This window comes from Colias eurytheme, chromosome 8, assembly GCF_061535395.1.
Source record: "Colias eurytheme isolate Ceu_HAF_F1 chromosome 8, ilColEury1 Martin Lab GWU primary, whole genome shotgun sequence".
Taxonomy (NCBI): Eukaryota; Metazoa; Arthropoda; class Insecta; order Lepidoptera; family Pieridae; genus Colias; species Colias eurytheme.
This window is the reverse complement of record NC_142987.1, coordinates 1039257-1053913: the sequence shown is the minus strand read 5'-3', so window position 1 is coordinate 1053913 and position 14657 is coordinate 1039257. Positions and strand designations below refer to the sequence as shown.

The 14657-nt window shown below is 33.0% G+C and overlaps 1 protein-coding gene across 1 annotated transcript; it reads left to right on the top strand.

Moving 5' to 3' along the window:
- Positions 1-1537: 1537 nt before the first annotated feature.
- On the top strand, positions 1538-14256 carry LOC149906250 (transmembrane channel-like protein 7). The gene is made up of 15 exons (XM_090104507.1): positions 1538-1742; positions 4196-4328; positions 6460-6619; positions 6908-7055; positions 7375-7617; positions 7972-8120; positions 8497-8647; positions 10075-10313; positions 10669-10783; positions 11218-11327; positions 11631-11823; positions 12079-12173; positions 12578-12736; positions 13478-13611; positions 13922-14256. The coding sequence occupies exons 2-15, from the start codon at positions 4205-4207 to the stop codon at positions 14161-14163; spliced, it is 2262 nt and encodes a 753-aa protein (XP_089960633.1). The 5' UTR covers positions 1538-1742; positions 4196-4204; the 3' UTR covers positions 14164-14256.
- Positions 14257-14657: the final 401 nt, after the last annotated feature.

The following is a 14657-nucleotide window of genomic DNA, read 5'->3' as shown; positions in this document are numbered from 1 at the left end:
TCCGTATTTTCCCCACTCGAACATTAAGGCCAAGCGCGCACCATGATTTTAATTTTTGCGACACGATTTCAAAATCGCGCTGTAGAAAATCGCAGAGAGTACGGTGCGCGCACAGCGATAATTTAATAGTGATCATTACTCACTTCATCATTGATTTCGTACAATTTGCTTGTCTTTATTTACTACTTCGGAGGATAAGAAAAAAAAGAAAATTCGTCAATATTGGACTCATCCTTTTACAGCAGATAGAATTGTCAATGGTTTCTTTTATCAGAAATACAATGAACTTCGGATGTATCCCAAATTTGAATTGATTTTAATAAAATAAAATTAAGAAGACATAATATAAAATGTATATCTAATGAAAAATGTATTTGCATGTCGTTGAATAACGGCTAAACATGCTGAAATAATGTATCTTATTCTTAACACCTATGTATACCATGTTTACTTGCAAATAAATGATTTATTTATTTATTTAAAAAATTTTTTGGCTATTATAGAATGAAAATTCCGCCAAAAGGCCGCCCATTGCGCTTTTTTTATTATTGTAACCTTTATGTACTTAGTTATACAGTAGGCGCTTGCTAATCCGGCACCGGCAATTTTTCCTCTATGCCGGATTGTCGGAAATGCCGGATTATCGAATTAGTATAGGAAATAAGACTTCATATTTAAAATAAGTAAGTACAGTTCAGTTTAAAATACGTAAGTTGAATTTATTATAAAAAAATACATAAATTAATTAAAATATTAATTAAATAAGTATTAAAATTACATATTAGGTTCATCATTTGTGACGTTTTCGTTCAGTAATCCGGCGTTCAGCTATGTAAAATGCCGGATTATAGAGCGGGCTCTCTGAGTCCCGAAGTGCCGGACTACTGAGCGTGCCGGATTGGCGAGCGCCGGATTATCGCGCGCCTACTGTATTTTGTTTCTTGCACAATAAAGTGTTAAATAAATAAATTCAAACTTTTGACAGATTACTGAGTTCATGTTTACCAAACAGTACCTACCTATGGGCGTATTCAGAAAGAAAGCTTGAAACTTATAAGCGCTTATCGGCGCTTGTCATGTTCATATATTTTCCTGTCAGTGCTGTCAACCCGCGCAGGAAAATATATGAACATGACAAGCGCCGATAAGCGCTTATAAGTTTCAAGCTTTCTCTCTGAATACTCCCTAAATAACTACGATGTTTACTGTTGGACAGACGAAACACAAGTGAAGTGCCGGCCGGGCCCGAGTGTGCGATTTTATTATCGCAGTGCGCGCGGTACCATACAATTTCATATTCTGCATTTGATTTTCGCGACAATCGCGTCGCGAGCAGTCGCAGCAAAATGTGACAAATCACAATTTTAAAATCGCTGTGATTATTTGATCGCATGTGCGCGCATTGCCATAGTAACTCATACGTTGTATTTCTGCGATAAAATAATCACGCTGCAGAAAGTCGTGGTGCGCGCTAGCTCTAAGGGAGTTTGAACTAAGTTTGAACGAAGCTATAATACTGTCAAATTTAAAATTTACCAAAATACCAAATGTCATATGAAATGACAACATAAACATTTGTTGAATTCTGTTTAAAAACAAATCATTTTATTACCTAATTATCTCAAGATTGCTGATTAATTTATATCTATTTAGTTATATCGAAATGCTATCTTATCACAGCTAATTGGTGCTTACTCGTAGAGAGAACTCAATAAGAAACACATAGGCAATTCTTGGAAAAGGTATGTACGATTTATATAAATTAGTTATTAGCTATTAGTTATAGCCTATACATATTAATAATTAATAAAATGTTTAAAAGCGCACTTCCTTGGTTCCGTACATATGATTTTTTATTTAAGATGAAGATCATTAAAATACCTTTGTCTCTAAAATTTTAAACTTTAAACCACCCATGATCTCCAGTATTTTAGTATTTATATTACACTAGCTTACGGCCCGCGGCTTTGCCTGCTTTGTCTAAAACCTAATAAATTACATACAAAAACCTTCCTCTTTAATTACTGTATAATGTATATATAAAAAAAAATGACCCTGAATTTGGCAGACAGCAGACAAAATGTAATTTCAGATTGGGATATCTCTAAGCGAAATTAAGTTTTACATGTTTACCGAATTGGGAATTGTTTGTCGTTGATTTACCTACAGGTGATAATAAAGAAAATTTTATTTTATTTTTTAAATTTTTTTTTAAATAAAAAATAAAATTTTGGGAAGCTCTCACCGTGTTCCCAATTGATTTATAAATCTGAAACTTTCAAATTTAGTTTATTATTGGATTCTGAAAAGGTGATATCAGTTAGTTTTTTCAATTTGGCTTGGAATATTCTGGGATGTATATCTTCCAGAAAAATTATTTTTTAGTGGAAAAAAGAAAATTCATATTTTCGTCTTTAAAAAATCTAAAGGTGATATTTTTTAAATTTTAAATTTGTCAGTCGGATCGTAAGATATCCTAATTTTTAAATTTTGATGCCGGATATCAAAGTGAAAATTAATCAAAATAAAAATCAAAAAAATGTCATGTCTTCATTTTTAGTAAATCTACAGATGATATATCTCAGATTTTATATATTCTTGTTTATTTGTTGTATATCCTCATCTTTCGATTTTTTTTTCCGAAATGGAATATCAGGCATGGATTATTCTTTTTTTTATTAAATAAAGAAAAACATATTATCAATGCAATTCAACTGTTAATATTCAGCCCATAATAAGAGTAAATTATGGAATAAAATATTTTCAGTCTTTATATCATAGCCCGGTCAAATTAGACCTTTGCAATAACAATAATTCCTAAAGAGCTAAATTGTGGTAGGGGTGTACCATAACAAATAAAGTTTTAAAAGTACAAGTTTTAAGATCCCATGTGTGTAACAAAAGTTATTCGGGGTCAAAGGAAAAACGGACAGGACGGTAAATTTTATACAAGAAATACCTCAAATAAGTACTAGATCTTATAATAACTATTCTGTACAAAAATGATCTCCATGTTTTCTTTCCCGAGAGTTTAGAGGGTGTGTGGTGTAAAGACTGAAAATATTTTATTCCATATTTTACTCTTATTATGGGCTGAATATTAACAGTTGAATTGCCTTGATAATATGTTTTTCTTTATTTAATAAAAAAAAGAATAATTCATGCCTGATATTCCATTTCGGAAAAAAAATCGAAAGATGAGGATATACAACAAATAAACAAGAATATATAAAATCTGAGATATATCATCTGTAGATTTACTAAAAATGAAGACATGACATTTTTTTGATTATTATTTTGATTAATTTTCACTTTGATATCCGGCATCAAAATTTAAAAATTAGGATATCTTACGATCCGACTGACAAATTTAAAATTTAAAAAATATCACCTTTAGATTTTTTAAAGACGAAAATATGACTTTTCTTTTTTCCACTAAAAAATAATTTTTCTGGAAGATATACATCCCAGAATATTCCAAGCCAAATTGAAAAAACTAACTGATATCACCTTTTCAGAATCCAATAATAAACTAAATTTGAAAGTTTCAGATTTATAAATCAATTGGGAACACGGTGAGAGCTTCCCAAAATTTTATTTTTTATTTAAAAAAAAATTTAAAAAATAAAATAAAATTTTCTTTATTATCACCTGTAGGTAAATCAACGACAAACAATTCCCAATTCGGTAAACATGTAAAACTTACTTTCGCTTAGAGATATCCCAATCTGAAATTACATTTTGTCTGCTGTCTGCCAAATTCAGGGTCATAAAAAAAAACGCATCAAAATCCATTGCATAGTTTTTAAGATTTAAGCATACAAAGGGACAGAGAAAGCGACTGTTTTATAGTATTAGTGATTATTTAATATATGTAATTATATACATTATTTTCAAATTCAAATTCAAAATTCAAATTATATTTATATTCAAGACTGTAGTTACAAATATAGGTGTTGTTATTATAATTTCATAGTGCTTATATATTCTACCCATTATTTGGGTGTGCAAATATTTAAATGGAAATAATTTACACTAATTCTTTGTGTCACAAATTCTTAATCGTCACTTATTCTTCAATGTCATAGATTCCGCAATGTAATAAATTCTCTCTTTTACAAAGAATAACAAAGCATGCTATATTTTAATTTTCCATAAAATGTTTGAAAACATAATAGCAAATTTATGATTGCAGATTTTTAACATGGAAGATGAAATAGAAGATATAGAATTGCGGCCAGCTAGTGTTCGTCGCAATGTCACCATAAGGAATAATGTGGCGAGACAGGTGGCTATCAACTTCATGCCGTCACGCCAAGCACCCTATAGTAAGTTTCGAAGTTACTCTTAGAGCTAGCGCGCAAGAGCAACTTTTGTCTCCGCAACTATTTTGTCTCTCCCATCTCTCTATTGGGAGTTGCGTCGCTACGTGCGCGCACTTTATTACTAGCCCATGGGGGGATAGACAAAATAGTTGCGGAGACAAAAGTTGCTCTTGCGCGCTACCTCTAAGTTAGAAGGTTTGCAGGATTTTAAACAAACTAATAATTCTGTGGCATGTTGTATCTGTATGAAATAAACTGCTGAATGAAACACTGAACAGATTTTGATGATACTTGGCAGTAATGTAGCTTATGTATCAGAATAACACAAAAACTATAACTTAAGAAATACTTGCTTTTGCATTCGGATCTGTCTGCTGGTTAAACCGCGTGGCACATCTAGTACATATAAAAATAATAAGTCTTTCCTGTGTTCAATTCCATTAATTTATTTTCATAACAATAATTAGATAATTACTAACTGAAGGTCTAAAATGGAACAAACATATTGATTACGTTTGTGACAGAATTAATCGTTTCGTTTACGTATTACGGCGTTTAAGAGATACTGTTTCTATGAATGCAGCAATAAATGCTTATCATGCCTACGTTTCCTCTGTACTTTCGTATGGAATCATTCTTTGGGGACAATCTTGTGATGTGCGGAAGGTATTTGTCTCACAAAAAAAATGTATCAGAGCTCTGTGCGGTTTGAACCAAAGAGACAGTTGTAGACCTCTGTTTAGTAAATTACGGATCCTTACTTTAACTTGCATGTACATAAGAGAAGTATGTTTATTTGTAAAATATCACCCGGAATACTTTAAGAAGAAAGGAGAAGTAAATTCGCATATGTTGACAAGATACCAAAACAAATTACATTTCCCAACGTGTAGAATTAACAAAGCTAAAAACAGTGTAATATTTATGGCTATTAAAATATATAATAAAATACCGGACAATTTCAAGGAACTACCAGTAAATTTTTTCAAAAATAAACTGACGAACTGGTTGATGGTGAAACAATTTTATGACATTGAAGAATTTATGACTTTTAAGTAGTGTAAACTGAATTGTGTGTGATAAGTGTGTGATATAATCGTGTTAATCGTAGTGCGTTCGCGTAATTGTGAAAATTGAATTGTGTGTACATTTAAATAATTAGACTAATCAACTTTCTTTTTCAATATTTGCACACCCAATCAATGGGTAGAATGTATTAGCCACATAATATTGTAATTAAAAACATCTATAATTTGTAACTACATTCTTGCAAATAAATATAATTTGAATTTTGAATTTGAATTTTGAATTCTGGAATAAATTGACATAACTGAATATCTTTTACCGTTTACGCTATTATTTATTGCACAGAAATAGATTGTGTAATCATATGGATATAAACGGATATAAACGCGATTATTGTTAGTTTTGAACACTTTAATACTATAATACTGGCGCAAAATTAAACCCAATAAAGTACTAACTAGGTAGGTATATAATTCTATCGTATTTAAAACAATTGTCGTATGCGCAATAATTAGCGAGTAAATGTGAATATTAATTATACTTCTCTATTATTATAATTGTAATATTAAAAAAAAAAAACAAAATGTATTTTAACGTAAAAACGTGAACAGTGTACAGATGTTAAACGAGATTTCATTTCAAACATTTAAAAGTACTTCGAATTTATGATAACAAGCTCTAATTAACTTAAGGGTCTCGTGAATCACTTTCCTCATTCACTGTTTTACGTTTGATCATTTTACATGTTTGTCTGTTGTGTAAAATGAATGTTGAAGATATCATTGAAGTTGAGAATTTAGGTATTTTTTATTTATATCGTACTACAAATTAATAACAATAATATAAAATAATAAACGTGAAAATTTAGAATATAACGCATTTCATCATGGATTTTACTCCTTAGAATTACGATTAAGATAGTTCGATCGAATCTTATTTAAAAGCATTATGAAGATACTTTAAACTTTGATATCTTTGAATCTTGCCAAAGAAGTTTCACTTCTGACACGTGTGCCCGGCACACACGCTGTTTTTTCACATATTATGTTGCAAAAATATAAATATATTCGTATATTTAATAACATTTACCAAATATTATTTTTTTCAGACACACTACGTATTCGGCGCGTGAATAGTGAAAACAATGCTCTTTTGGACGCCGTGTCGGATACCCCAGATCCTGATAAGCAAGTGGACATCATTGTGCGGGAGATGGAACAGCATATACATCTCATGGAGGACAATCCGGTTTCTGAAGAATTGAGAAGGTAGTTTATACATAATGCTATTTAAGTTTACTTTGCTTTACAGATTGATGTATGATTGATAATCTTGTAGATTTTTTGTGATTTTATTTTTTAATTTTGAGCTTTGGTTTTTACACACTCTTCAATCATAGAAAAACATAAATTTATTGTGATTATTTTGAACAAAAAGTAAAAATTGGGCAATTAAAAAAATATTTGTTTGTTTCTATCTAGTCAGTTTTAAACATAATATTTCTGAATGAATATTATCCTTCGGACTGTTTAAATATTTTATTTTTTTCATTTTAGAGAAGCCCTCCGAGATCTACCACAAGGTCTAACTATGAAGAGGAGCGTGCGTGCAAAATTGTCGGCGTCAGTCAGTTTGCGGTCCAAAAGACGTCCCATTTCTGTGTTCAAGAGATTTAAATATAGGCTCAGTTTTACTTGGAAACGGGTAAGAGAAGCATACCTAATATATTAAAAATAATACATTTTTAATGTGTCTACATAAAAAAAAAATTGTAAAGTATATTTCTATTTGGAACTTCATTCCTTAGATTTTTTTGTCTGGGACCTGTATAATCCATGTATATTGTATATGCTTCATTGACTATTCGATTAAAAGCTACTAAAATAGATTTTTAAAACATTGATTCAATAACGACACTAAGATTATTAATAGGGCCATTTAAACAAGATAATATCTCGCTATGTTTTAAACCTATAACAATCGATAACCTGTTAATTACAAATTGCTACATATTTTTTTATAGTTACGCGAAAGTTTCCGAGACCTAATATTCTCCATAGAACTATGGTATGAGCCGATACGAAACATAGAAGGTCACCTTGGTTCTGCAGTGGGTTCCTACTTCCACTTACTCCGCTGGCTTTTTGGCCTGGATCTGGTGCTCAGTGTGTTTCTGGTCTCCTTCGTGGTAGTGCCTCAGGTGCTGCATGATGGGGGCAGGAATGTGACCGGTGGGTGGGGGTTTTTGGACTTTATTAGTGGGAAGGTAAGTGTCATTATTGTATGGCAAAATTTTTGTAATGTCTTAGATTGTTCGTTTGGGTTTGAGACGATTGGAATGGAATTGCTGTGTTCTTGGTGTATTTTTGTGTGGTAGGATTTGAGGAAAGATTTAATTCCTGCTGTTGTACCAATTTAAGTTTTAAGATCTATCAATGGTCACTAATTTACATTTTCAGAATAGGACAATGTCAGCTTAAATTACCTCTCAATGACATAATAAACGAAGTATATCGTTAAGAGAAGAATTGACAAGAAAAAAAAAATGTTGTTTTCCATACATATAAAAAATGAACGTTTTTAGTTAACAAAATTAATATTTTTTTTGTCAATATTCTAGGGTGCTCTAGAAGATTCCCCGCTATTCTACGGCCACTACCACGACGGTGTAATCACTACATCTGTACCACTTACCTACAACATGCCGTTCGCCTACTTCTTCTCCATGCTCTGCTTGTATCTCATGTTCTTTGGGGTACTTTGTTATAGGTATGTTCATATTAAATGTTAAATATTATGAAAAACCAAAAAAAGACTCTTTTGTCGTGTCAGAAGTGAAACTTCTTTGGCAAGATTCAAAGGTACCAAAATCGTCGCCTTACTCCATGACGTGACGGTATTGCCATGACGCGATCTTGAAATTTTACTCTCGTACTTAACTGAATTTTGAATATTGTTACAAAGAAATAAGACAATGAAATTGGTCTCCAAAGTACTGGACCGATTTGATGAAAAATTATTTCACGCGCGGAACGTTACATGATTAGTGTGTCACATAGGCTATACTTTATTTTATTTATTGTTTACCCGGGATAAGTAGCTATCAAAGTCAAAAATTAATAGAAAAAATGACAAAAAAATCCAGAACAGCGTACTCCTACCGTCGCAACTTCATCGGCTCGGGCGGTGGACTGCCGCACGTGTTCGCCAGCAAGATATTCTGCGGCTGGGACTGTGGGATCGTCTCTCCGGCGGCCGCTGCTCTCACTGCTGCCAGTATTTATAATGAACTTAAGGTATATCCTTAATTTATATTAAACTAGCTTTCCGCCCGCGGCTTCGCCCGCTTTGTCTAAAACCTAATAAATTATAAAAACCTTCCTCTTGAATCACTCTATCTTTGAAAAAACGCATCAAAATCCGTTGCATAATTTTAAAGATTTTTTTTAAGCATATATAGGGACATAGGGACAGAGAAAGCGACTTTGTTTTATACTATGTAGTGATAACACTTTAATGTAATTATATTTATAGTAGAGCCATTTTAATAGGCAACATTTGACAGTTCAACAAAATTCAACAACTTAACTTAGTAACGACGACATAGAATAACATGATATTTCGTTTTGTTAGAACTGCATATTTGCTTAACTTTTTTCAATTACCATTACTTATATTTTATAATAATAATGACCGATATAAGTAATTTTAAGATTTGATTTTACTGATAAACCATTCTAAACATAATAAACAATTTCTGATTTAAAGAACTGACGTCGCTACAATTTTGTGTCAGTAAACCTTTTTTCTTTTTAAATACCAGAGACGTTACTCTAAAAATCGAAATATGACATCTAGAATCGAATGCATTGATTACTTGTGAATAAAAATTATCATAAATTAATAAATGCGTTGTGTTTTTTAATTATGTAAGTATTATACTTGTCTTATTTTGCTCCTTAAATTTACGAAAGAAAGTATATTACTGGGACAGGGATTCCCCTGATGAATTTGAAAATTGACATGTGTTTCAAGTTCGATTGACAAATGTTTCAAGTCCGTATCGATTAATTCACTTTAATCGATGTTTTCAAGCAGGTTACCTCTCTTCGAAGATAAAATTGATAGACGTCAAATGTTGCCTATTAAATTGGCTCCACTATAATGTATTTATTATTAACTTAAGGTGACTTCTTCCTTAATGTAACATTTGACAGTACAACAAAGTTCAATAACGTAACTTTGTAACGACGGCATAAAAATATTATTTCGTTTTGTTAGAACTGCACAACTGCAAAACCTTTTCCATTACGATTACATATTTCTTGTAATAATGACCGACACGAGTAATTTTAAGATATGATTTTATGAAAAAAAAAAAATTATAAACATAATAAATAATTTCTGATTAAGGGCCGATTTTTCAATGCTTGGATAAAACTTATCCGTCCAATAAAGTTTTACACGATAATATTAAAATGTCACGTAGACTGTCAAATACGGGCAATTAGAATACGTTTTTAAAATGGTAGTTTTATTCATTATTCGACGAATAAGTTTTAACCAAGGATTGAAAAATTAGCCCTTAAAGAACTGAACATCGTTACCAAGTTATACAATGATATGAAAATACAAATATTTCCCGTCTATAATATTTGTGTTGTTGATATTAAAAAAAAGTCGCAAGACTTTACTTTCACATAAAAAATACTATTCTCTTCAGGAATTGCTCAGTGAACAAAATAAAGTGCGGCACAAGTTATCGTTTTGCACCAAACTACTGCAACAGTCACTTAACGCGCTAGTGTGGTGTGTAGTGTTAGCTGCAATTGGTGGGATGCAGTATGGGATCTGGGGCCTGCTGGGATTGAAGCTACTGACCCCGTACTGGGAGGTCTGCGTGTCGCTGGTTATAACCACTGCGCTAGCGGTGTGCCCGCTACTGTTTAACTTTATTGTTAGGTGGGTAGTTTGATTTTTTTCATTACTTTTTTGATTGAGTATAAAATTGTTTATATTTATTAAAATTTTTATTTTGTTATATAATACCTATTTTCACGATAGAGATGTTATTTGATAAGTAAATAGCCTATTTCTGAACATGAAAAAAATACAGCGATTTGATTGAAAATTGAAAGATGTATTTTAACAAACTGTATTGAAAATGTTAACACGCATTTATATGCATAAATCGCATTTTAATTCCTTCCTTTCGCAAACTGACACTTTCAAAAACATAAAAGAGCACTAAAGTTTAAAAGACACTAAACACAAACAAAAGAACTTTGCTTTAAGTTTTCTTGTTTCTTACACGCAGGTTAGAATTCTACGCACCACGAACAGGCACGTACGTAACGTTAGCACGCACTTGGCTCCTCGATATAACGACACTCGCGTTAGTGTTCGTGTACTGGGCTAAAAGTGGTGAAGAGGTGGGTAGTTTGTGTTTTTGTTGTTTAATTGTTTTTGTTATGATTTGAATTTAGGTGTGGTGTATGGTTTTAACCGTAACAGAAATACATAATATCTGAAAATTTCGACTGTTTAGAACTATCGCGGCTTATGAGATAGAGCCTCGTGACATACGAACAGACAGACAGATAGATGGATCTCAGTAATAGGGATTTGTTTTATTCTTTGATACAGGTCCCTAAAAAGATACATCGTATGTCATTCGTTAATGTAATCCATAAATTATTTTTGCTTTAATTTACTGTCATTGTAACAATACGAAAAATGATAGCAAAAATAAATTTTGGAAAAAGTTGCAATAATTATTGTTCCATCCATTAATACCCTATCAAAATACAAATTAATTTTAAAGTCCTGTACTTTATTTCACGATTAAATAATGCAAATTTTCTAGTGTTGGGAGACATCGCTGGGTCAAGCCGCATACCGACTCGTGTTGCTGGACGCTCCGGTGTCTTTGTTGTTGTTGCCCGCTGTTGAGTTTATCAGGATGTTGTTGTTCAAGTGAGTATCGCTAAGATAAATAAGTTGCCTGGTAGATATAGCTTTTAAAAGATAAGGCCTTATAAACAAAGTAAACGTACTTTCACTTTTAATTTTGTGTGTGCTTTTTTTAGGTGGGTAGATTGAAAATTATAAGTGATATTTATTATTCCACGAAAATAAATAACAGACGGAAAAGATTTGAGACTAATGTAATGAGATATTCTGCATAAGTAAAAAAAACTTCCATCGTCTAATTTACGATTACATCTGATAAAAATACTCAGGCTAAGAATTTTCTTAAAGACAATTTTCTACTTGCAGATTCAATATTACTGAAACTGGTCCAGAGTTCAACATTGCATACAATTCATTGACTCTCATATACAACCAGGCATTACTATGGCTTGGCATGCTATTCTCACCTCTATTGGTAGTAGCAGTAACGATCAAATTCCTATTGCTGTTTTATGTGAAGAGAGTGTGCGCTTTGCGAGCGTGCTTACCAGCGAGAAAGGTAATGTGACCTTTATTGTGTGGAGAATACAGTTGAATTTTGTTTGATAAAGAATGTTGGCTTTTTAATTTACATGCCATTTTAAACTCTATGGATATCGAGAGAAGATTTTTATTTTATTTATCATTACGAAATTGCGAGCCAATACAACATTTTCAATTCTCAACTGAATGGAATTTTATTGAATTTTAATTCAAATAATTATATTCGGAATAATATTATTTTATTCTTCGTATTTGTGTATTTCATTTGTAGGTATGGCGTGCAGCACAAACGCAAACAGCTCTATACCTTTTGGTAACTCTGTCGCTCTTCACAACCATATTTGGTATTGGAGTCTTGTTCCTTGGGTAAGTAGTAATAATAATTTATTAGCAACAGCTTTAGGAAACATGTTTTTTGCATTGAGTTACTATGTACTACGTACTAGAGAGGCCATCGCTACTACACTTTTTCTAACACGATTTAGAGTCAATCGTCTCAAACCATTTTTTTTTGTCACATTGATTGGTTTTAATTGATAAGTTTATTCATATTTTTTTAATAAGATAAACAATATTTATTTGTTACATTGATTGGTTTTAATTTATAAGTAATAATAGGCAGAATATTTGCAAATTGTATGACTCACTAGCCGCCCCGCGCCGCCGCTCGTAAGGTTATATTTTCTTGAATGGTAATATTTTCTGCCATAATCTAAAATCATGGTTATTTTGTTATTATGTCGTTTGTAATCGCATCTATAACGTTCCAGCACTTCCTCCCACTCTTGCGGTCCGTTCCAGCAGTACTCCACAGTGCTATCACTGGTTGGTGAAGGTCTACTCGGTCTATCGGAAAGACCAGCCCTGGCCAGGGTGCTGGCTTTCATCGTGAGACCTGGAGTTATAGGGTTCCTGTTTGTAGCTCTCTGGTAAGTAAGCTTTTACAGTCAGAAAAGTCATATGAGTCGGAATGTATAAAATAAAGGTACAGTGTGGTAGTAAATAACGTTTTAATCTGAATAGGCCTAAAATTATAATCAAAATGAATAACAGATGTATGTAAATCAATAAAAAGAGCGTGTGTGCCGCATACGCATCATAATTGAAACTTCTTTGCCAAAATTCAAAGATACCAAAGTCGTCGCTATACTCCATGACGGTATTGCCATGACTATACATACAGACATTTGTGTTTATTAATTTATTCTCATGGGTCAACTCAACATGTAGTACAGATCGCGCGACGAGAGTTTGGCTTTGACCGTTATTGCGCAGAAATCAGAAATTGGGTATCAACGGGCAATTAGCGGGGTGAGGGGCGGGGAAAAGTATTGTGTGCGTTGCGCAGTAATCCCCTCCACCCGAAGGTCAAAGCCAAACTCTCGCCGCGCGATCTGTAAAGTGTATCGTACTACTATTATAAAGGCGAAAGTTTGTAAGTATGGATGTTTGTTACACTTTCACGTAAAAACTACTGAATGGATTTGAATGAAACTTTACCACAATATAGCTTATACATCAGAATAACACATAGGATAGGTTTTATCCCGGAAATCCCACGGGAACGGGAACTATGCGGGTTTTTCTTTGAAAACGCGGGCGAAGCCGCGGGTGGAAAGCGAGTACACAATATGGCGTGAAGCGCTGATATTCAGCATGCTGTCTCGCAGCGTGTGCGTGTACTACATGCGCGCGCGGTCGCTGGCGCAGCGCTCCATGGGCGAGCTGCTGCGGCGCATGCTGGTGCTGCAGGCCAAGGACAAGGACTTCCTGCTCAGCGCCATCGCCAAGGTCTCCAACGGAGGTCAGTGCTGATTCTCAGTGTGCTGATAACATGCGCTTTGTCAGCAAAAAAGATGGATTTTTTTGGATTGTTATTACTGACTGTTTTCTCTTTCAAGTGTTTTCACATAAAACAGTATTTATATCGTTAAAAAAGAGGGCAAATTTCAAGTTAAAATTTTCCCTCTTTTTGAACACATTATGCAACAGCTTACAATATAATAATTAATTTCCTCTAGTAATCTCATTTAGGTGTTACTCCAAAAATCATAAATAAAAAAATTATGTTTGATTAATTCGTAATTATGAACAAATATGGTTTATCTCCACAGAATGGTATTACAGCCCCAAAGTGGAGGAAAACGCAGATAGTCATACTTGGCGCTATTTAAACGAAGTGCGCAAACCGTCCAACGCGGGATACCACCTTGATCTCGACAGATCGAAAACCAGACCCACATCAGACAGACCAAAGTCTGACAGACCGAAGTCAGACGGCGATACAGACAGCTCGTTTAGTTGGCAGGGCTCGAGCAATTACCTGAACGATCTGGAAGCTAGGAAGATGATTTGACAGGTATTTTGTGGTTTTTAAACGTTGTATGTTTTAACATTTTTGAGGGTAGTCTGTTGTTTGAATGTGCAATTATACAGTTATACGTTTATCTTGTGAGTTAGTACGACTGGAAATAAAGCTCATAGGCTCCAACTTAAGTAATAATTTTAGAGTTGTAAAAATATGTATTAATACCACTTTTTGAGGGTAGTATGTAGGCCATTAACCTTAAAAATTTACTGGAACTTAGCTTGTATTCTATCTAAATTAAACAATTAATGGTTGCCCAACAGTGTAACCGCTGTCTAATGGTGGTAATTTGACGGAAATTATTAAAGTGGAAGAATAATTGCCAATACAATTTCGTGTTTATCTAGCCGAAAATGACAGCAACTAAAAGTCGATGAGCTAGAAATGAAAAATTTACAAAGAAAAATAGATGGAATGGAGGGGAGGGATATTTTTTAAATAATATATATTCTTGAGACTTGCTCATCTAACTGGCCAAAATA